Raw genomic sequence first — 24823 nt, forward strand, 5'->3', positions numbered from 1 at the left:
GCATAATATCAAATGCTTTGCATGCATACGAATTGTTTCCCGCAGGGAGTAGACCGGTCACGTTTGGTCGGCCTCCTAATTTGCTGCCCGATCACAAACCCAATGACAGCGCATGGCCTACACGCTACTCTGCTCAACTGCATACAGCTACTTTGTTTCAAAGTAAAAGTACTTCTCTAGTTTCAAAGTAAAAGCCCTGATTCCTTGGAAAGTTACCCAGAAGGAAAAAAAATCATCGATACGCGTTACCACAACAAATAAAGCAAAATCAAACCGTAGCTTCCGCCTACAACAGTGATATTCTATTATATATTTAAATGTGCCATTGGTAGCGCTGTTTCAAACCCAACTCTCACGGTGCGTGTGTGTGTGTGTGTGTGTGTGTGTGTGTGTGTGTGTGTGTGTATGTGTGTGTGTGAGGTTGGGAAGTAGAAAACACGGAGGTGGAGTCTGGTCTGAAGGCAGAGGAAGGCTGGAGGAGAGCAGTGAAACGGCACAACAGGAACGGGGTAGGACGGCGGAGAAATCACGTCCCTACGGTTTGAATTCGCACCATTAAAGTGGCCCGGTCAAGGGGGATAAGACAAGATGATAACGCCCTACTTCCTGGAGAGTTTCTGGGTAAGTAACGCTATTATTACAGGGTTTAAACCCCATACTACCCCTGTGTTGTGAGGTCGCTTATTATTCAAATGATACAAGAATGAACGATATTGGACGGTACACCGGTGCTTAAATACGGCATGGTCCAAACCGTGGTATATTATTGAACGCCGGGTTTTAGACCGTTAATAAGTGCTAATTTTGGAGATCTATCTTGCCGCCCCGGGATTGGGCCTTTGTAAACCAATCTAACTTGGGAGTTCAAGGAACCACTACCGACTGCTCCGATTGGCTGTGACGGAGCAGACTGGAATGTGGAGGACCCTGTCCTTAAATACCATTGGACGTCTTCCTTGTCGGTCAGCTCTTGCCGTACACGTCATATTCTTCCGCAACAAAGTTTTAGTGAGAGGCCAGATGTTGAACAAGTTGAAGAATAGTTTTAACAAAAAGAGTAGACCGTGGTTACTATTAGAGATGTCATTATTACACATTAATAACACTGTATGGAAATATTGTGATGCTGAAACTCTCCATGTCCATTATCTTCATTTAATACTTATCATTATCATCGTTTGTTAGAATGTAGAAGGTCAACATATACGTCAAAATATGTTATCAACGCTTATTTGAAAAGGAAAACGGAGCTTGATGTTATTTCTGGTCAAATGTCCTTGATTTTGATATATTTTGTGACCAATACGTGCTTAACGTTAACAGCAGTTGTTAGTTGTTTTTCAGCGAGGGTTAAATCTTACTATGGCTTCTTAGGCACTGCCATTGATATAACTGCAGTGGTGCCATGTTTAGTTACTATGCATTGCTGTATTGGTTGTTATATTACCATATAATACTGCATGGTATACAAACACCACACAGACCAGACCCATCCTGTCTTACATTTATTTGTCCAAATATGAATCCATGGGCTTGTTGGTGAAAACCATATAGACTAGGCCTTGGACTAATTAGGGCTGGGACGTCAAGGTGATACCATTCAGTAATTTGCATAGCGATCCTTCCTGAAATTCATGACAGGCAAGTGAGTAACAGTTAGTGAGTGAGTTCAACCAATCTGACATCCTTAAACTTACAATTAGGCCCCTGCAAGCTACACCATTACAATCCCAGTAGCCTTCTAAATGTGTGGGGTGTGTGGGCCTATAAACATATTGAAATCACTCTACTTTGCGTTGTCCCCGAGGTACCCTAGTTTCAGCACAAACTGGTAGGGTTGGCTGTATAAGGGAAACCTCTGTGTTTTAAACCACCCGTCTTGTATGATTGTTGACATGGTAGTGTAATTGTAGTCCTTTCACAACAATCGTTCCAGATGCTTTATGTGGGAATGAACGGTCAAATTCACAATGAAATTAACCTCAAATTAAGTTGGTAGGCGAGAGTGACATACATTTGATGATTAGTTCTGAAAGTAACCGTTTCCCATTGACCGTGGTGTGATTATTTAACGTTCTATCTTTCGATCAATAAGTCAATGGGAGGGGGTGTGGGGGCAGACAACCCCTTCCATCCCTCAATCCGCCCTTTGTGCCCCGAAATGAGCCACAAGCGAATCCAGTGACAGCAAGGATCAGCTGTGTATTTAAGATGCGATGCAGCACACGCGGCCACACAGACACACACACACACACACACTCACTCACTCTGGCTTTCTCTCTCTCACACCGTGGCTTCTAGAGATTCCATTCCATCTCATTTCCTTAACTTTGCATATCCCATTTGTCTAATGTTTAGCCAAACACACTCCGTTAGACTGCTAGGGTGCGTTAAGACGCTTGCTCAGACCAAGATGAAGAATGGAACCATTGCAAGCTAGTGTGGTCCTATAGTAGCCTGTTTCTTTTTTTCTACTACATTTCTGATTCAGACAAGTTATACTTCTTCCTCCCTACTCTCCAGGAGGCCTTTAAGAGCAGTCATATGTTGCCATGTTGTGGATATGTCCATTTGCACAAGCAGCATTCTCCAGCTGAATAACTATCAGTTATGGAATCAGTAATGGGGTACAGAAACACAGTGTGGTGCAGTGGTCTGGTAGTATCGTGAACTTGTCTTTGTGTGTTGCTGGATGGCAGCAAGTCAAATGTCCGCTGGCAACAAAGAGATTCATGGCTTTGTAGACAAGGACCTTGCAGAACAAGTTGTAAACCACAGCTAAGCCTCAGGTTGCATCATAACAACATCGGTCAACACTTCCCTATCTCTAGTCTGTGCTATGGGCCAAGACTTGAAGGGGGGCGGGTTTTTATTTACTAACTTCCTCTTGTTTCCTTATTCTAGGTCCCTGTAAGGTGTTAGTTGTTATGGTTTAACTCCTTTTCACAGGACACGTATGTGTGTGTGTGATGCTAAACTCAGAACCTCAAATCCACAATTCTGTTAATTGCAGTAATTAGCCAGCCCACTTGCTAGCTAATAACAGAACCATTGATGGGCTTCTGTTTGGATAACTCTGTTAGCCTCCAGCATGTTTTAGGCAATTGGGCCTAAAAACATTTTTTGTTTGGTTCCGGTTTCCGACCGACCCTGTCAATTTGTGTGCGACCCAAATTATTTTATGAGTTTTATAAAAATAAATAAATAAATAATAATAATATATATTTTTTAATGTAATTACGTTTTGGTACAGCACCTCTATAATTACGTTTTGGTACAGCACCTCTTCATTCTGTACAAGGATGAGCGAATTTTCTCGTTTTTAAATGAAAACAACCTACCTATCATTCGCTGCCGCTGGAAAAAATAAAATAAAAAAATAAAATAAATTCCTACCTACCCATGACCTCAACTGACAACCAACAGGAACCAAACTTTTTTTTTTTTTAGGCCTTAGATGGTTTTGATAAGTAAACGTTCTTTGTTTACCACCCCAGGGCAAGGTGGATTTTGTGTGCGTGTGGGGGGGGGGGGGTCTAATAGGTTCTCAGGCTTATTGTATTCTTAAAAAGGGGCTCCATAACACTGTGTACACACACACAGTTTTGAGATTTCTTTCACTTAGAGTGGGTGGTCCCCGGGGCTAAGATGTGTTTTCTGAAACCCTATGATCTTCTTCTTAGAGTTCTTAGATGATGTTTGCATTGACTGACTATGTCAACAAATGATCGCTCTTTCAGTGGAACCTTGTTCCAACCTAACCTAGCTGGTAGTCATAGGTTAGGCTTAAAGATTCCTAAGTATTGATTTGGTTTAGATAAGGAATGATAATGCATATACTATTACATTACATATATGCCTTTTTGGAAAATACTAAGCCTTTCTGTTGATAGGCTTATGTGTAACCATTGAATTACAAAACAATTTCAATGCATAAAAAAATGTCACATACAGAAATTATGACCATTAAAATAATGACGTGATCTCTGCACATTTATTTTGAATTATCGTTTAGTACTGTTTTCTTCTGATTTAAAATGCATTTCGTAGAGTCGTTTTGGGAATATTTAATAACCGCTTACACTGTATAACGGGTGAAACCGCTACCATGTTACATCGCACCTATAGACCGTCTCTATCCTCAGTGCATGCTGACACGCGTTGTCGCAGTGCCTCAACTCCTGGAGACCCTTGGTGGTGACAAGTGATGGAAGATTTGTTCCCACGCCTGGTCCCAGGAGGACCCGGTGAGCCTGGTGAGGTCACCCGGGCCGGGCCCAGTGAGGTCACCCGGGCTGCGTTGTTCTTTGGGTCCGGGGCAGGGGAGTTCCACTCCCGAGGCCTCCGGTCTATGCTAGGCCGCTACGCTAAGCCAATGTTTACATTCTGTTCCTGGAGGAATGGGGTGACTGGGGAAGCTGTTCTTCTCAATGAATTAGCCTTCTGTAATCTTCTTGTTGTTCTGGGTGTATCATCAAGGAGGAGGCCATTTGTAGTTTTAGATATCAAGCTGAATGTCTTGAGTATCTCGGCACAGCTATATTTATGGATCTGAAGTCTAACAGCATAATCTGCTTGCCACTTTAGTGGACTCATCATTGTACATTTTCAGACACTCCATTGTCTTTAGCTCTCTGGTGTGGTGGCTACATTGTCCCGGAGCATGAACTGTTAACCGGCCCCCCACGGGCACTCAGATGGGTGCCTGTTGTTGGGAAGAATATGTAACCGTCACGGCGTGGCCTTATACAGCACAACCCCCTGTGTCTTCCTGGCATACTAGCCTACTAGCCTGCCTGTCTATTGTCTAATTGGGTTTTGCCCATTCCAACAGTATTTTCTGGCTCATAGTATGTCAAACAAGAGCTATTTGTCTTGAGTTGACGATCAAAAATGTACCATGGTATTATCAGCCTTTATGAGCTGCTATAGCTACTGCCAACACAAAGTCATGCCTGATACTGTTGCAGTATATCAAAGGTATTTACACCTCTTTCTTTTTAAGGGTACCTATTTGGAGCAGCCAGGATGGGTACTATCTTAGTCACCAGAGTCAAAACGCGACACACTGCTATTCCCATCCACTACAGTCTGTCACCACCCAATCTCCAGGCTGTATCTACTGGCAGAATGCGGGGTTTAATAAACCGTGTTCTGGCGACACATACACAGACAGAAAATAAGTTTGTTTACGTTATTAGTATTATATATTATAAATAAGTAATGCTGTTATATACATGCACGTCTAGTTCCTTATATAGATTCAATCACTGATCAAAAGGAAAATAACTTTGATCATAAATCATACTTTCATCATATCAATAATATTCCTCAGCATACCCTACACATTATATTAATCAATGACATCTATTGCTAGATAGCCACCACACTGCGATAAACTTTTCTGAATCTGAATGCTGTACTGCCAGAATCCGGCCTCAGTCATACCAGAGCTAAATACTGTCGTTGCCGTCGGCAACACTATTTGAAACAGCCGATACTCAGTTTAGTGAACAGAGAAGTTAAGAGCTCACACTTTGTGTATTCTTAATCTATAAGGTCTGGCTCGGAGATAAGACAACAAGTCCCTTTTAGATTTATGTGGTTGCTAGCTACATCTGCATTTCATGTAGCGTTGATGTGTCAAACCCCATTAACAAGCACCCACCCTGAGCCTGTGAGAGGGAGAGGGAGCAGCATAGGTTTAACTTCTAACTTCTTATTCTGTGGAGCACTTGAGGTAAGCCTATAGAGGTAGTGGTTGACTTATTGACGAACAAGGGAGCGAATAGGTTACCTATTATCGCATGCCTTCTAAGTCAACTTTGACTCTAAGCCAATCATAGGCAAGGATAACAATGTTTAAAGGGATACATAGAACACTTAAAAATAGTTTAACCATTTGAACGTCTCTTCAAGTTTTTTGGTTCACATGCATTAATCAGGAGTTGGAGCCACAGTGGCGTCCATTGTATAGTTACCTGTACAACTCCCTCTGTCTGTTTCCTGTCTTTCTTTGGCATTTTCTCTTTGGATTCTTTCATATCACGTTCCATAAACACACCACTTCTCTTTGTGGAGAACCAGAGTTGCTTCCTGTTGCACAGTTTGTTCTCCCAAATTCCCTGTTTTGTGGACCCCGAAGAAATTGTGTTCACCGTGTTTGAGCAAATAATGCACTGATGTTGTGCAACGTGGACCTCTGTGTCAGCCCGATCAATGAGACCCAGAGCATAGGATCATTCTGTGTTCGGTGCCACCGAAGGGGACTTTTTAGATTAATATGAATAGAAAGCTCTCGCTCGATTTGGAAACGCGGCTGGTGTGTTTGCTGAGGTTGAACATAATGTGAGTCAATCAGATGTTCCCAGACCAGAGGCTCTCTGTGTTTTCTCTTCCTCTATTTGCTTTGTAAATATGTCGGTACAGCGCAGGCCTCGTCGCCCTTGTACTTGAATCTCGGCGTCCGATCACGCCAGGAAGCGGCGACTTTCAGGTCTGGAAAGTTCCAGATCTGATCTGGCTCACACTGCGGTCCGACAAGCTAGACCACATCCTGAGGTGGTCTGGCTTACGTTGTGATCGTACCGTATAGGTGTGTGTAGAGCCTTCTGGGCCAGACTGCTGGCCACGTCATTACAGCCACACCCCTGCCTCCACGGGCCCGCCAGGACCCTCCCGGTATGCACGGCATGCGCAGGCTGCCACCCATATGTTTTTAAATGAAGACGGAAGTCGCGGGGTTAAACCGAGACTCTGGTGTTGTGGTCAGAGCGGATATGTGAAGCATGCACTGAGCGCTCTCCTCCGCTCTGCTCTCCTCAGCAACACACGGCTCCTACCACTACATACTGTGTTGAACAGCAAGAACAACTCAAGGGCCGCTCCTCCACCCAGCATCATTTCAGCTGATGTATTGACCAGGAAGTCATTTTGCGGGAAAGTGAAATAGGGACACAGATCTGGCCAAAGAGTTCATGTGTGTGTGTTTGTGTGTGTGTGTGACGTGTGTGTGCGCAAAACGCTGACTTGGTTCTTGCTCCAGGAACCAGGAAATCTGTGTGTGGCGGTCACATGAGAAAGGGAAGACCCATGGCTAGCGGACAGAAATGCTGCTTCGGCACATGCACATGGATGCGTTCACTGAGGTCACTTTCATGTTGGAACTAGTTGTACTGAGTCTGAATGTATATGAGTATATTGGCCCTATTCACATAGACTTCATCATAGGGCAAAGTTACAGGTGTGGCTCATAACACTAATTAATGGTCCTCTGATGAACCAGTGTTAGTAGAGTCAACTAGTAAAGATAGAACTATCACCGAGCCTCATGTCGCATATTGAATATTTGGCAAAGTTGATATCTTGTATATTTTCTCGCTCTAGCATTGTAAGCGCTATAGACCGGTTTGTAGGCTGATCAGGAATTTGGTGTTAAAGAATCCGGTTGAGTAACCCTAACGTGGCCGTCCTGGTTTTAGAAAGGAGAGTCCTACCTATACAGAACGTCACGCATACCTCACGGTAATGCTGTTCACCTGTTTCTCCCTCACACATCTTTTTATTTTCTTAAAGGGAAGATTTCTTCTTTAGATCTTCTTCTGCACTCTCTCTTCTTCTCTTTGTCTCTCTCTTGCTCTCATGTTCTCTCGCTGTGTGTGTGTGTGTGTGTGTGTGTGTGTGTGTGTGTGTGTGTGTGTGTGTGTGTGTGTGTGTGTGTGTGTGTGTGTGTGTGTGTGTGTGTGTGTGTGTGTGTGTGTGTGTGTGTGTGTGAAAATATCCTTGTGAAAGAATATCTTAACCCAAGATGTGTACTCCTTAAGCCTAATAAAACAATGAGATAATTAGGAATTTTGACTGTAAAGGTTTTGCCAGGTTGTTCCTGTGAATAATGATTGTTATTTCTTCTCTGTTTCAACCTTTTTGATCTGAAGTGAATTCATAAATAAACCCTTTTCCCATTTAATGCAGTGCTCCACCACCACACAGTAGACTACAACCTGGCTCTCAGAACATGTCCCCTAGTAGTGCATGAGGCCCTAGGGGTTTGATTATGTGTCATTTACTCTGCAGTCTAACTAAAGGTCATTTCTTTCTTTGCAATTGTTATGTTTTGAAATGCAGGGCGAAAAAAACAATGGATTTGACGTGCTCTACCACAACATGAAACATGGCCAAATATCATCCAAGGAGCTGACAGACTTCATCAGGGAGAGGTGAGACAAGGGCTTCTGATTATAGAAACAATGTTTGTTTGTTATATAACCTATCTGTCTTGCTGTTGGAAGATGTACATTTTTTAAATCTGGGGTAGGAAATATAATTTAGAAGCATTTTTTGTCCGATGTTTTGGACTTCTGAGAGCAATTAATGAATCAATTGTTAAAAAATAAAATAAAAATACTTCTCTGTAGCTGACACAGGCCTGGCTGCCTGTGCCCCTTCACTCATTGCCCATGAACAGAGTCTTCCACATGGCCAGGCAGACGCATTGCTAAAGCTAGCGAGCTAGTCATGTGTTTTAGGGGGTTGTTTGGGGGGGCCTGAACGGAGGGGTGGGATATCTTTCGGTTGGATACTTTCAGATTCTAGCCTCTTCTAGCTGGTTCCTCCAAATTGCAGACTGTAGCTTTAAGCAGATGTCTTCTTCAAACCCATAATGGCGTTACTTGTGGTTAGCCTACCTCCCTTGGTTCAAATGGGGGAAGAAATACAAATAAGAAAATGACACTGCAACAAACTTTGAGAATTTGACTGTTACTGTAAGGATTGCCACATACTGGATTGTGCAATGCATTTTTACAGTCAGGCAGAGACAGCCGAACATGCAGATACACAGACGAGCAGACAGACAGACAGAAATATGGGCAGATGGACAGATGGGCAGACAGACAGATGGGCAGACAGACAGATGAGCAGACAGACAGATGAGCAGACAGACAGAGAGACAGACGCAGGATAACCTCATCTGCAGGATGTTTACATGGTTGATGGTTATTTTATTGTCACTTTACCCCTTTTCCCAATTTGTTTATTATTATGTCTGCACTTTGCTATTGACGTGTACTGCTGCTGGAACAATTGAATTCCTCCCCGGGGAGCAGTAAAGTCCCTGTCTCTCTCTTATCTGCCTCCAGGCCTCACACACATGCTCTCCTACACTCTGAGTAACAGCACGCAGCCGTTCACCACCGCGGCATCTTTAGGATGTGTGTCCATATGAATGTTTGCACTACAGCACATTGCGGTAATGGTTAGCTAGGATGGATGGAATACTATAGTCGCTATAATTAGAGTAGGACTTTGTAGGCTATCTTTGACCACTCGGCAGCGCTTTCCGCGATTCCGACTGTGTATCCATCCCGAAGAACGATGACCCCCTCTAGTGGACAACACGTGTATGTGCACCTACTTGATAAACCTCGACCACTAAACCTTGCAGTAGAACAACAAAAGAAAACCTTAAAACATGAATGTATAATAACTCCCTACCATTTGCAGAATGCATTGTGTGATTTATATAAAAGCACTGTAGTCATTGCATGCATGCCTATATTTGTTGTTTATTGTGTGTGTTTTAATGTTTGTCCAGGGTTGCTTTATTAGTGTGTCTTTGTGTACATGTGCCTCTTGTGTGTGTTTGATTGTGTTATGGTTGTTCTGCCACGCCCTGGCCAAAAACGAAAAGGATATGCAGTACCACCCACCCACAGACCAACCTTTTATTGTATGAATTTAATACAAAAGCATGCAGAGGAAAATGGATCCGTCCAATAGCAAAACAATTGGATAATGGCAATGCCGCGCTACAGGGCACAGACATTAGAAAGCTGTGTGGTTGAACATTGATGTTGTCTGTGTTTACCTAAACCAATATTTTTGCCTTGTTTTGCTTCAACTCTAAGCTTAATCTCTGCCCTATTTAGTATAAATGACACCATCTTCTCCTCGAATGATAACTAACCTCATGTCCTTCCGTCCCAGGAGTGCGATCGAGGAGGCGTATGCGCGGTCGGTCACCAAACTCGCCAAGTCTGCAGGCAACTTCTCTCCACTTGGGTGAGTGAACGTTGCGCCACCCCCTCACCTGCTGTACATTGATTCATGGGTTTGCATCGAGCGCTGCTCCCCTGACCGGCTCTCCCCCATACTGACGCTGCGCGTATCCCTGTTGTCTCCCCCTCCCCTGTCGCAGGACGTTCGCCCCGGTGTGGGACGTGTTCCGGAGCTCCACGGAGAAGCTGGCCGCCTGCCACCTGGAGCTGGTGAGGAAGCTGCAGGAGCTCATCAAGGAGGTGCAGAAGTACGTGGACGACCAGGCCAAGGCCCACAAGAAGGTACCGTCCAGGGGAACCAGAGAGAGACCTCTTGTTTGCAGAGAGCCTCCCACGTTGTTTACCGAGCGGGAGTGTTTTAATGAACCCGTAAGAGGCACGGCGCACGCACGCCAGTGACGCCACCTTGTACGTGAGAAGACATGAAACGGAAATATAACTATGTTACTATAACTGTGGAAGACTGTAAAACCTGTGAACTGTAAAAAGCAGGGAGGGAAGAGGGCATCCACTGTCAGCTTCATCAACCCCTGCTTTGAACGGAGAGGCTCCGTGGAGATCCAGGACTCTGTCTCTGCCAGGCCCTGCGTATGCACCGGCTAAAAGCTGGTATGGGGGCCCACAACTAGCGATTGAGTTAATGAAAAATGTAGGACGTAGAGTAAAAGGGAAACCCATCGCATCAGGGAAGTAACGAAACGATAGAAGTATGAAATGTCAACATTTCATCAGACACTGATCATTGTGTGTGTGTGTGTGTGTGTGTGTGTGTGTGTGTGTGTGTGTGTGTGTGTGTGTGTGTGTGTGTGCGTGTGCGCGCGTGCGTCTTTCTGTCTGTACATACGTGTGTGTGTGTCTCCCTGCGTGCGTGTGCAGACCAAGGAGGAGGTGGCGTCCACGCTGGAGGCGGTCCAGAACATCCAAACCACCTCCCAGGCGCTCACCAAGTCCAAGGAGGCGTACAACGCCAAGACGGTGGAGCAGGAGCGGCTCCGCAAGGAGGGCGCCACGCAGAGGGAGGTGGACAAGGTGGGAGCACACACACACACACACACACACACACACACACACACACACACACACACACACACACACACACACACACACACACACACACACACACACACACACACACACACACACACACACACACACACACACACACACACAAAGAGACAGACAGACAGACAGACAAAAACACGAACTTGCTCACACACATTAAACACATGCACACGAAGGTGTGGAATTGGTCACTTTATACACACAAAAACACACATGCGCACACACACACATGAACTTGCTCACACACATAAAACACAGTGTGTGCGCACATGCACACACAAAAATGACATGTGCGCAATTACACATGCACATTAGTGTACACACGCACGCACGCTCACACACACACACACACACACGGCATCTGAAGCAGATACCGGGAATCTGTACCGTCACCGACCGCAGGCCCCTGGCGGCCCACGAGTAACCCGAGCCCTGGGCTCCGGTCCCCAGGGGGTCTGTGTGTAGCGCAGCAGCCAGCGTGTAACCGTACTCTCTCTGTGACGCCGCAGGCCGGGGTGAAGGCCAAGAAAGCCACCGAGACGTACAAGTCCTACGTGGAGAAGTACGCCACGGCCAAGTCGGAATTCGAACAGAAGATGGCGGAAACGGCCCAGGTAATGAGTCCAGCGTGCCCCGTCTGGCCACATGTGGAGGAGGGGTGCGTGCGTCTTCCAGGAAGGCGTTCTGCAGCCACACCTGGTTGTCATGAGTTTTCTGCTCAGTGTTAAACAGAGCTTTTTGTAAACAGTGGTCCCAAGTGCTGTTATTCTGTGTGTCTGCTCCTCTGCTCCTCTGATTCATTGTGTGTGTGTGTGTGTGTGTGTGTGTGTGTGTGTTTGTCTGTGTGCACGCACGTGTGTTTTGCATTCCGAGCTCTGTAACAGCTCCAGATTGTGTTTTTGTTTTTGTTTGGGGTTTCCCGCCCCGTCTTTCCTCTGAATTGTTGTGGCAAGCTGTGATTGGGTCCATCTGACGGCGCTGATTAGATAAACTCCAAATTGAACTCAGATCAACAGAATTCAGGATCCATATCCTCCTAGAGTGGCTGCAGACCCAGACCCAGAAGTCATGGTTCCACTTAACGCTTTGGTTTTTATCCCTGAGAGGGCCAAACAAGAGGGCCAGCATAAGGCAGGCATAGGGCCAGCATAGGGCCTAGCCATAGGGCCTAGCCATAGGGCCAGTATAAGGCAGGCATAGGGCTAGCATAGGGCTAGCATAGGGCCTAGCCATAGGGCCAGCATAAGGCAGGCATAGGGCTAGCATAGGGCTAGCATAGGGCCTAGCCATAGGGCCAGCATAAGGCAGGCATAGGGCTAGCATAGGGCCAGCATAAGGAAGGCATAGGGCTAGCATAGCGCTAGCATAGGGCCTAGCCATAGGGCCAGTATAAGGCAGGCATAGGGCTAGCATAGGGCTAGCATAGGGCCTAGCCATAGGGCCAGCATAAGGCAGGCATAGGGCTAGCATAGGGCCTAGCCATAGGGCCAGCATAAGGCAGGCATAGGGCTAGCCATAGGGCCTAGCTATAGGGCCAGCATAAGGCAGGTATAGGGCCAGCATAGGGCCTAGCCATAGGGCTAGCAGAGGGCTAGCATAGGGCCTAGCCATAGGGTCAGCATAGGGCTAGCATAGGGCCAGCATAGGGCTAGCATAGGGCCTAGCCATAGGGCCAGCATAGGGCTAGCAATAGGGCCAGCATAGGGCTAGCATAGGGCCTAGCCATAGGGCCTAGCCATAGGGCCAGCATAGGGCTAGCAATAGGGCTAGCATAGGGCCAGCATAGGGCCAGCAGAGGCCAGCTAAAGGCCAGCATAAGCCCAGCATCGCGGCCCCCTTCCCCAGATCTCAGCCGTTGACTAACTGTGTAAACACGACACACATGTTGCTGGCTGACGTCCCGCGCACATCTGCATGTGTGTTCTGTCTGTGTATGGGTGTGTTCTGTGTGTGCGGTGTGACGTGTGTGCGTGCCTCTGTCTTTGTGTGTGTTTCTGTCTGCGGGTGTGTGTCTTGTCTTTCTATGTGCGTGTGCTCCCAGCCCAAGAGGCTCAGTGCCCTGTGATGTTCCGCTCTAGGATTCTGATTGATGGTCATTCTGGTTGGGGTTCACCAGACCGAGAGGAGAGTGGAGGGAACACACTGTAGCCTCTCAGACTCGTGTGCTCCTTCCAGAGGGATTCCTCTCTGTCTCTGTCTCTCTGTCCCCGTCTCTCTCTCTCTCTCTCTCTCCCCGTATCTCTCCCCGTCTCTCTCCCCTTCTCTCTCTCTCTCCCCGTCTCTCTCTCGTTCTCTCTCCCCTCCATACTGCACAACCGCCACAACAGTTAATTGGCCCCTGGTGTTGTGGATCCGTGTTGCGTGTGTGTCTTCGTCTCTAGACCACCCAGAACACACACACACACACACACACACACACACACACACACACACACACACACACACACACACACACACACACACACACACACACACACACACACACACACACACACACACACACACACACACACAGAGAGGAAGTGGCAATGGGACATGTTGAGGAAGTTAGGCTTCCTCTTGTTTTTTATCGTTTTTAACCTAATTTTTCTGCGGCGGCCCGGGGTTAACTGAAACACTTCACCGACTGGTTTATTTTGTTCACAGAAATTCCAGGACATCGAGGAGAGCCACGTCCTGCACATGAAGGAGATCATCCAATCGTACTCCCAGTCCGTCGAAGAGACACACGTCCAGATAGGAGAGGTGAGCACACGCAACCGCACACACATGCGCACACACAAACGGATGAGTACGCGCATATGCACACGCACGCACACACGCACTGACATGGGCGTGACACCACGTCCGAGGCGACAGGTTCACGCCACTCGGCGTCAATTAGCGTCTGATCTCCCTAATGGCTAAATGAGACTCCAGGAAGCCCTCCATTCAGGTTCCTGGGCCCAGGTGTAAACTCCGCCCCACGCCGGCAATGAATCCCAGGGTTTTTCAACAACAACTCCCGAGGCCAAACGATATGCAGTTATGGCTGAAACACAGAGCAATCCTCTCAGTGAGAACACTGGATTGTTAATGGAAGAACACAAGCAACATTTTCAATTGCATTTCCTTTATTTTGGGTTGAATCCCAAAGTCATACTTTTATTTATACATACATATATATATATATATATATATATATATATATATATATATATATATATTCTTCTCATCCACATTTCTTGTTTTTCGGTCCATAATGAGTCCCTGTGCTGACCTCTGACCACACTCTTACACCACTCCTGTCCATAGAGGGAGACATGAACTCACTTTCGTGCTGTCAGTCGCTAGGCTGGCCGGGAAGGTGCGATGTCATGAACAGTTCATGTGCAGAGTATTATTTGTGATCTTTGCCGAATAGAAAACTGGCGAATAGTTGGTCAACCCATAAGAAATCACATAAAATCGTATACATCCCAAAATAGGTCCTATTATGAGCCAATATCTGAATATATATATATGAATAATAATGAACATTTTCTGATTCTTAATTTAGTTGTCATTGTTCATTAAGTATTAAGTAAGTAAGACAAAAAACAGAAATAAATAAAGAAATAATCATAATATATATCTCTGATATCAATTCTGGCCTGTTCTGTTTGTGTTTGTTGTGTCGCCAGGGAATATATATTTATAGTGTGGATCGTTTAACCGGGCAGGGGATGCATGCGTGTTGTGTGTGTGCACTTTACACACGGAAGAAGGCGCAGGTTGTGTTGTGATGCGTTGGACAGAGGCACGCAGGTTGATTACATCATCAGCCGCGACCACCCTAATGGCACCTAGCGTGATCGCGTGTGGTGTCGGGCTGGAACACGCTACACACACAGGCACGGGCCAGACACCCACACCCCCACACACACACACACACAAACACCCTCACACACACTCACTGACTCTTACGCTCTCTTTCCCTCTCGCTCTCTTTCACTCCCTCTCTATCTCTCCCTCTCTCCCTCTCTCTCTCCCTCTCTGTGTATCTTTCTCACTCACTTAACACACACACACACACACACACACACAACCCCCCCCCCTCCCCCAAACATCTCCTTCCAGGGGCAGAGGAGGCTAATGCACAAGACCTCACGACAGTGCCTGGGGGGAAGGGACCTGTGTGTGTGTGTGTGTGTGTGTGTGTGTGTGTGTGTGTGTGTGTGTGTGTGTGTGTGTGTGTGTGTGTGTGTGTGTGTGTGTGTGTGTGTGTGTGTGTGTGTGTGTGTGTGTGTGTGTGTGTGTGTTAGAGATACAGTCGCTCAGCCTCCCTGTGTGCTGGCAGCATCACGCACATCTAAATGGTTTAATGGAACCGCGCGTCATCGTCATATGGCGCTCGTGATGCCGTCGCCGCCCCCTTAACCCTTGGATACACACACGGCCCCCCGCATGCACTTCCTTTAACAAAGAAGCACGCACGCACACAAACACACCACTCCCTGCCTGCAGGGCAGCACCCGAAGAGCACCAAGACAGACCATGGGGCCTAATACTAGTGCTTCTCTTCCTACTGCTACTTCTACTACTCCTACTCCTACTGCTACTATTACTACTAGTACTACTACTGCTACTGCTACTGTTACCACTACTAATACTACTACTACAACAAAAACAACAACTAAATCTACTACAACAACAACAACTCAATCAACACACAAGGAGCTAGTCCCATCCGTGTTCTTCTGTGAGAGAGAAGAACAAAGGGGGGGACAGTAGCGGACAGAACCAGCTTCGCCGCATTAGTCACTTGGCATTTGTTTGTTGAATGAGTGTGTATGGGGGTGGTTTGTCTTCTTTGCTTTTATCAATCCTGTTGGTAATGAATGGAACAAAATATAAATACGCTCTCCACTGGGTCCACAATTATGATTGAATTGACGACTGATAAATGGATGACAATTCTGTAATTATATCCGTTCCCTGTTTGCTTCTCTAACCTTAATTCTTAATTCTAAACGCTGGGTTCCCTCATGGCTCTGTGTTGCAGGTCCACACCGAGTTTGTGGGGAACATGGAGAACACGTCGCTGGAGGGCCTGGTCCAGAAGCTGGCCGAGAGCAAGGGCACCGGCAAGGAGCGGCCAGGTAACACACCGGGTTCACAACACACTACAACATAACACAACCCACTACAACACAACCCACTACAGCACAACCCACTACAGCACAACACACTACAACACAACACACTACAAATGAAACCAAAACGATAGGATCTTAATAAACCCACTTGATGCTGCGTTCTGTTCGGGCGTCATATCGTGCGTTCAAGCTATTTAGTCGGAAAACATGGACGCTCACACTAACATAAACGTTGATTAATGTAATTGGTTTAACCAACCACAGTATTGGTATGCTGATTGTTCTGAAAGCATACTAAGTTTAAATCTTATAAAATGTTTGGTGTTTTTGTTATAGTTTTATAAGATATTTTTCGACATCCGAGTTATAATCGGACGCAGCATTAAACAGACAAAATAACATTATATATAAAATATATATACGTTTCTTTTTACATACATATTATTCATGCTTTTTTATTTCGATATGCAAAGGCAGAAAAACAGTTGGTTGCTGTGAGCCTACTCTGACAGCTACAACACAGTGTTTTTTATACAGTGATCCCCACTCTGCAATTCCTCTCCAGATTTGTTCCTTGTTAATTAAGGGTCTTGCCTCCTGGGGTGCTAGGGTTATAGGGGTGTCATAATTAGATATGGCCGGTAAAACCTTTTGAGACTGGAACTGTGATTAAGGGCTTTGCAAATACAATTGACTTGACACAAGTACCCTACACACACACACACCCCCCCACAGGGGTGGGGGAGAGAGGGCTCAGCTTTGTCTCGCCCCAGTAATCAAGAGAATCGTTTTTAGAGCACTGCGACACATGCATACACACACACGCTCAACTGGACAGTCGGACAAAAGCTAAATAACCTGTCTCCGACTCATTTCACACAACATGAATGTTGTCACTGTCCTAGTCAGAGCACTTTAAGGAGAGAGAGAGAGAGAGAGAGAGAGAGAGAGAGAGAGAGAGAGAGAGAGAGAGAGAGAGAGAGAGAGAGAGAGAGAGAGAGAGAGAGAGAGAGAGAGAGAGAGAGAGAGAGAGAGAGAGAGAGAGAGAGAGAGAGAGAGAGAGAGAGAGAGAGAGAGAGAGAGAGAGAGAGAGAGAGAGAGAGAGAGAGAGAGTCCAGCTGAGCTATCAACTGGCGCTGGGCCAGACACGCAGGCTCTCCTCCCCTGTCCACTACTCCCCCAGTGCCAGGGCCATGTGAGGCATATGAAATTCAACCAAAATAGTAAACACACACAGGCACGCAAACAAAAACAACATGTCTCTATCTTCTGCAGCCCCTCCTCTCGCTCCATCTCTCCCTTCATTTTCCAATGGCCTCTCTCTGTTGGTCTCTGTCTCTGCTGCATCTCTTGTTCCTCTGTCTGTCTGTCTGTATTCCTCCCATCACTCTTATTTAATTACTCAGCCATTTGTACCTGTTCTCTTCCATACACACATGCACGTGCACACAGACACAAGCACAGACAGACAGACAGACAGACAGACAGACAGACAGACAGACAGACAGACAGACAGACAGACAGACAGACACCCTCCCCCCAGCCCATAGACGTGGTTGGTTAGCGTGAGAGGTCATTGCGTGTCATGCCCATGGTTTCCCCTGTGTGGAGGGTGTGCGTGTGCAAGCCAAGCAGCCCCTGCATGTGTGTGCCGTCTTCCACAGAGAGTCCTCTGTACTTGTTTGCAGAGACAAACTCAAAGGCATTTCAAGCGTGAGATGTATCGCAGTTCAATCACGTTAGTTAGGTTTATTTATAGTCTAAATCAAACACGGATTACATGCCTTGGTCTTTGTGTGAGTGTGTGTGTGTCTTGCCCTCGCCCACATGTTTACAGATGTTTGTGCGTGTCACTATTCCTCTGTTCCGCGCGTTATGAAGAGGGGCCCGCCGTGAGACCGAGAGGAAATGAGTCCACGTTGTTTACTCACTTACAGAACATCTGCATCGTCTCCTGTTGTCTCTTCCTCGGTGTGACGACTCAGAGGCCGTCAGGACCTTGTGTAGGTTCATGAAGCCCAGGTGCAAAGCCTTACCACCTGCGTTAGGGACCAGCTCAGATCCAGCAGTCCTACCACGCTATAGCAGAACCTCTGGCTCAGAGCCTGGGCTGGGAACCAAAAACTGAAATGGGGAGAGTTACGCCTTGTTTCCTGTTTCATTACGAGGTGCTCTACCCCAAGAGAATCTCATCCACGCGGGTGGATCAAGCTTCGGAAGAGGCTTCTAGCCAATGCCTTGCTTACAGACCCTCGCCTCCCGCAACACGATTGGTCGAAACAAATAGGAAGCGAAAGAAAGCGAAACGCCCTGTTCACCCAGATTTGATTTTAGATATTGATCTAGCGTCTGAGTTGTGAGACTAGGGACTGCTTAGCACCGCAGGGGCCCCGCGGTCCACACTGCTTGGGCCCCACAGCCACCACTGTCAGGGGCCTCGTGGTCCTTACTGCTGGAGCCCGCGGCCCACACTGTGGGGTCTCCGTAACATCAGCTGCTCTATCTTCTAGTAATGAAGTGTCCTGCCAGCTCTTGAATTCCCTTTTAGTAGGTCTGTCAACACAACGCTAGTTGTGTGGCCCCTGTCCTTTGAGATATTGGGTTTCCTTTCCCCTCGTGTGTGTGTGTGTGTGTGTGTGTGTGTGTGTGTGTGTGTGTGTGTGTGTGTGTGTGTGTGTGTGTGTGTGTGTGTGTGTGTGTGTGTGTGTGTGTGTGTGTGTGTGTGTGTGTGTGTGTGTGTGTGTTTTCAGTAAAAGCCTGGCGTGCTGTGTTATGGTTAGTGTTGTCCCCGGGAGGATGTGTCGACTAATGGCCCCCAGACCCCCGGTCGACGGGGCTGCTGACCTCGTCTGCCCTCCCAGATCCACCCTGTCTGGGGTGGCACACCACAAGTGTGTGTGTTTGATCATGTGTGCGTGCGTGCGTGTTTGTTTGTGCGTGCGCGTGTGACCGGGAATGTTTGTATCGGGGTTTGCGTGTGTGTTTTGAATGAGTGTGTTTTTTTGTCTGTGTGTGTGTGTGTGTGTGAGATCTGGTATGCTGGTGCAGTGAGGGTTCTCACGGGGCAGCTTGTGTCCGTGTCTCCTCCACGCAGACTTCTTGACGGGGCAGGCGGTCCTCCTAGATGGAGAGGGGGTCAAAGAAACACTGGGAACTGGGATGCACGTATCGTAGCGGAGCTACACTCACTTCGTGGTGGCTCAAGTTGATTAATAACACAAAATAAATTGCAAAATGTCTCTCTCCCTCCGGACATGGCCGTGTGTTTTGGGCTCTAAGGGATTGTACCGACAATATAAAATGGTAGAACGTATACAAATGTTTGACATTGAGCATAAACGATAACATCTTTTGTGTGTGTGTGTGTGTGTGTGTGTGTGTGTGTGTGTGTGTGTGTGTGTGTGTGTGTGTGTGTGTGTGTGTGTGTGTGTGTGTGTGTGTGTGTGTGTGTGTGTGTGTGTGTGTGTGTGTCCACCAGGTTCCATTGAGTTTGAGGAATGCAACGCAGCCGTCGCCACTGAAGGTGACTTCCTGTCTTTGTCTCTGTGTCGTGTCGTGTCCTATCTGAATTAAATAACATTCACAGACCAATTCACACCTTCTCTGTCCCTCTCTCACTTCGTGTGGTGTTCGTTTCAGGTGCCAAACCCAGGAAGAGGAAAACGTTTGCCATTCCAGGCCGGCGGAAAGACAAGGACACAGATTCCACGTGAGTGGCTCCTCTCTCGCTCTCTCGCTCTCTCGCTCTCTCGCTCTCTCTCGCTCTCTCTTCACTTTAATCATAGGGTTATGTTTCTTATCATGTGTCTCTTGTCCTCCTCCAGGGAATCCACGGAAGTCGAAGCTGCAGTGAGTTTTTTCAAACATTTTCAGATTACATTTTGGACATTCCCTTTCCAATTTGTTCTTTCTTTATCACACTGCAAGATGGATGGGATTATTATTATAATTGTATTATGTTACACAATCCTATTTGAATATACTTCTTATGATTGTATATATTATATCATTCTATTTGCATATCTTACTATAAAAGTATAAATATATTGATGTGTGTGTGTTTGTATTGCTAGAATACTGCGAACGGAGCCCCCCCTGGCTACTATGGAGCCATCGACATCCAAAATGCTGTAAGGAGAGATATATATATATATACTAAATAACTAGATATCATTAACCCTTCGTAACCCAGCATACATGTCAGTCACTTTGTGTTCCCCTAAAGGTCGTTTACGTGTTTTATTTTCCAGAACGTTCCCCAGGTGGATGCGGAGGGATTCTGCATCAGACCAGAAGCCAATGAAAATGATATCCTTTCTGTCCCGTAGTTAGCCTTAGTATTATATCTATACAGAGATGAACACATAAACACATCTTAGGGGCGTTGTAGTGCAGTGGCTACAGGTCGTCTGACGCCCAGCAGATAGGATCTTGGTTCTATCCCCCCATGGACACATAGCCTTCTGAGCAAGACCCCTGACCCCCTTTAGAGGAGAGTCTGCTTATTGACAAACTAAAAAAATCAAGAAACCAACGGTTACCTCAGTAAGGCCTGGAGGACTTTTCAGTGTACCTTCAAGCACACAGTGAGGTGCTTTACGTCCCGTGCTAGCTTGAGTCCTAGATCTTTCCAATGGGAAGACACCTGCCAGATGGCTAAACGGTATATCATAGACGCACGCTGGCACCACCCACATAGACGAGCACGCAGGAGTCCAACCCAGTGTGAACGTGTGTTAACGTGTGAGGTGTGTGGTGCCGGACCTTGACCCTCCCCTCCACATGCCAAAGAGAACTCGTTCTACTCGTCGAGCGACTCTGACGACGAGGACGAGCCCAGGAAGTTCCGCGTGGAGATCAAACCGGTGCAGGCCGCCGCCGGACCGCAGGGCGCCGCCATCGACGAGCTCAAGGCCTCCATCGGGAGCATCGTCCTATCGCCCTCCGCCCTGGTACGTAGTCCCCCGCTGGGGTCTCAGGGCGTCTCGGGGGGGGGGGGGGGGGGGGGGGGGGGGGCAGTCTGTTGCGGCATGTCTGCAACACTAGGGGGCGACGTTAGTTAGTCTGTTCCTCCTGGAGCTGATCAGGCTCCAGCTCTTACACACACACACACACACACACACACACACACACACACACACGTTGGTAGGGTTTTTATCTTTCCACCGTTAGAATTAAATGACAATAATTATTATTTTTAAAACACATTTCTAACCGAGTTGCGTTTATTTAGATTGTGGAAGGATAACATTGTGTTGTGTTGTGGCAAGGGTTAGGGATTTTCTTGTGTTACATATTTTAAAATTGTAAATAGTACTTATCGTAGGCGTGCATTTCTTTGGGCTTGGTAGTTAAAAAGGAAAACCACAAGGGGAAAGCGGAGTGGAATCCCGGCCAATGGGAGGCCGCCGTTGGTTTAAAGCGGCCTATAGGAAGCGAACCCTGGGTATCCAGAGGCATGAATGACATCATGGTTGGAGCGGGCTTCCCCATTCAGACCATCGCCTCTCGCTCGATCTGTGAATCGCTCTTTGATGGTCTGTAAAAATAGCCCCCCCGCCATTAAAGTTTAACGCCGCCGCAGAGCGGGTGCAAACACACTGGAGTTTGTGAGAGGAGAGGTTGTGTGCTGAGCAGGACCTTTACTACAACCACCGCTGCTGCACTGTGCATGAACCCACCGGCCCGGGACCACTCTGCCTTCAGTTCAAAAGAGCTCTATTGACGTGGAAAATAGACATTGCCATTGGCAAGGCAGTTTAAAAAATAAAGAAAGGGAAGATAGCAAAGTACTATAAGAGGAGGTACAAATAAAGTGAATTGTAAATTACGAGTGCTGCACAAAGGCTTTCTGTCTGTCTCCTCTTTTTCATTCAATAACGCTTGCATTCGCTTCAGCTTTCTTTACCTCTCTTTATGTATCTCAGTCTCTCTCACTCTCTCTGTCCATTGATCTCTGTCACTTTCTCTCTCTCTTATGCTCCCCCACTCTCTCTCTTGCGTTCTCTTTCTCAGTGTTTGACACCCATAATTAAAAAAAATGAGAAAAATGGAATACATTTGGCAAATAATCTCCCCAGACTTTTGAGGCACCGTTTTCTGATTTAAAAGTTCAAAAGAAGTCTTGTGGGGTAAATGTTTAAACTTGTAGTCTAGGTGATGACGAGTTTTGCATCATCTGGTGGAAATTATGGAGACTTTGTCCTCCTTTATATTTTCTCTCCAGTTTTCATTTTCATCTGTATTGTCTTTCCCTAGTAACTCTGTTCCCCTCCACGGAGTGCCTTTATTGAAATGGCTGTGTGTGTGTGTGTGTGTGTGTGTGTGTGTGTGTGTGTGTGTGTGTGTGTGTGTGTGTGTGTGTGTGTGTGTGTGTGTGTGTGTGTGTGTGTGTGTGTGTGTGTGTGTGTGCGTGCTGTAATTGACCCATTTTCCGCCCGTGGGACGCAACATTGAGCTTGCAGAAGTTAAGCGGCGGTTTTAGCACTTTAGCTAACAAAAATTTTTTGTTTCTCTTTCCCTCCCTCCCTGTGTGTGTCTCTCTCTCACTCTCTCCCCCCTGTCTCTCTCACTGTCTCTCTCTCTCTCTCTCCCTCTCCTTCACCTCCTTGTGGGAATGAGTTCTTTATTGAAATTGATGGAGTGAATATACATGCAATGGGCCGGTAGCCTGTACGTGTGTGTGTGTGTGTGTGCGTGTGCGCGGGGGGTTAGACTTGTTGGATCTATGTCCCGGGGCCCGCTCGGCACTGGGGGCCCGGCTGAAGTGTGTGAAGGGCCCCTTGCCCTCCTCTCGTTGCTCCCGGTGACGGATGGGCAAGTGGAGGTCAGGAACATGGGCTGATGAATTCTTCAGCCTCGGTTTAACGTCTGGTATGTGTGAGCCCAGAGTTTACCTGAGATTTATGTCGGCTTCTTTTTTTTTATCTTTTTCGCTTGTTCCGAAGCAGGAAACGTATAGTGTCAGCCACTGGGGATGGGGGGAGATGTATGGTTCCCCTTTCGGACTCTCATTTGTCTCATAACGTATCGCCGAACGTCGTCCCTGTGGAGATATTCAGAATGAACCATAACACGGGAAGCCTGACGCACCGCCATACACGAGTAAATAACACTGCATACTTGGTGGAAATACTTGATGTAGTGCACAGTTGTTCTGGCCATGTACTTTACCTGTTGTTTTAGTCACTTTTCGTGTGCTTTATTGGTCTTTACTCATGGAGCAGATGCTTTTATTCAAAGCGACTCGCAGTGATTTTGTGATGTACTTTCTGGGTGTCCTTAATAAGCAGGTAGGAGTTATAGACACTTTGCTAAAGGCTGCCTAACTGTACCATGCCACCGTTGGGGATTCAAACCCAGAACCTTTCAGCAGGGAGTCACCCTAATGACTAGACGGTCCTGTTCCCTGGTATATATATCAATATGTAATAAGAAAGACTTGCTATATTTGGCGATTCTCTCTTGAGACGCCCCCAAAAGGAGTACGGTGTTAAAGATGTGGTTTCCAATTTGTCTTGGCTGTGATTAATCCAGGCTCTTCTCTGTCTTTGTGTTTTCTTTAGGGTCAGATGCGGAGGAACCAATCCAGTGAGTGATTTTCTCAGATCTTTGTTCGTGCGTGCGTGATGTCAAGCGTTGTTAAGGGGGTTGAGCATGGAACTCTTCAGACATATCTATCTCGGCCCCAGCTGTTCTTCATTGAGTCGGCTTTGGGGAAAAAGAGGGAATCGCCACAAATTTAAGCTAAAATCACCTCTTAACAACTCACGCTATTTTGAATGCAACATTTTTGTATAGATGTGTAACTGAAGGCTGTCTACTGCCATGTGTGTTTTCCAACGCTTCATTTCAGATACGTTTTGGTTGAGCCCAAGATATACAGTCTATCTATCTCCCACTGATGTTAAAAATTGATTTGTTAATACAATTAAATAAAATGTATATTTGAAGGAAAAACAAATCATATTTGATTCTACCAGGCAGTTCTGTTTTCCTTACTGGGAAAAAGACAATTCAGGGAACACTAAACCAACGTTGTTTATTTGAGCAGTTGATGAATGTCCCTTAATGGCGCCGGTAGATTCACACTCTATGTACGCTTAGGGGTCTCGAGAATGTCTTCGTTAAGCTCTAAGCCTCAGGTCCCCGGTGAGTATGTCTTCTCTAGTGAGTCTCCTTTCATTGACGCTAGGTGCGTTTTACTGAACAACAGAAAACCTAATCAGCTAACCCCTTCTAACATGCTATCTCCCGGTGCTTCGCTGCTACACCTTGTTGTTTAGTGATTCTGATACTCTGGTTGGGTTTCCGCGGGTGCTCCGACTATTCCCGCCTCGTTCCATAACTCTGGTACTAGCAAACTAGCAACAAATAAATCAAAAGTATGCTAATGGAAGAACTTAAACGCTATTTACCTCCACCGCCAACACTTTTGGTCAACATTTGGAATGATGTGTGATTTTGGTAATGGTAATACAACCCATTCACGGCTCCAGACTGCGTGGCCATTTTGCCGCCATGGTTGTGCACAGAACCCCTTGGTTTCTGAGCGAGTCGTGCGTGGAAGGCTTTTATGCTTTAAACATT

At 46.6% G+C, this 24823-nt stretch overlaps 1 protein-coding gene across 9 annotated transcripts in view; it reads left to right on the forward strand.

The window, feature by feature from the left end:
• The first annotated feature begins 389 nt into the window (after positions 1–389).
• Positions 390–24823, forward strand: part of fcho2 (FCH and mu domain containing endocytic adaptor 2) — a 38251-nt gene continuing 13817 nt past the window's right edge. For 3 of the 9 annotated variants that reach the window (XM_030355231.1, XM_030355232.1, XM_030355233.1), the window contains exons 1-16: positions 391–621; positions 8125–8216; positions 9985–10059; positions 10196–10337; positions 10932–11084; positions 11627–11731; positions 13764–13862; positions 16141–16237; positions 19713–19757; positions 19874–19943; positions 20059–20083; positions 20308–20364; positions 20485–20542; positions 21017–21186; positions 23800–23824; positions 24341–24385. In XM_030355231.1, coding sequence (XP_030211091.1) covers positions 589–621; positions 8125–8216; positions 9985–10059; positions 10196–10337; positions 10932–11084; positions 11627–11731; positions 13764–13862; positions 16141–16237; positions 19713–19757; positions 19874–19943; positions 20059–20083; positions 20308–20364; positions 20485–20542; positions 21017–21186; positions 23800–23824; positions 24341–24385 — 1291 coding nt within the window. In that variant the 5' untranslated portion in view covers positions 391–588. Of the gene's footprint in view, positions 622–8124; positions 8217–9984; positions 10060–10195; positions 10338–10931; positions 11085–11626; positions 11732–13763; positions 13863–16140; positions 16238–19712; positions 19758–19873; positions 19944–20058; positions 20084–20307; positions 20365–20484; positions 20543–21016; positions 21187–23799; positions 23825–24340; positions 24386–24823 lie in introns of all 9 variants that reach the window. The other 6 variants (XM_030355229.1, XM_030355234.1, XM_030355237.1 and 3 more) reach the window with 6 other exon arrangements.

The sequence above is a fragment of the Gadus morhua genome, chromosome 4 (assembly GCF_902167405.1).
Source record: "Gadus morhua chromosome 4, gadMor3.0, whole genome shotgun sequence".
NCBI lineage: Eukaryota > Metazoa > Chordata > Actinopteri > Gadiformes > Gadidae > Gadus > Gadus morhua.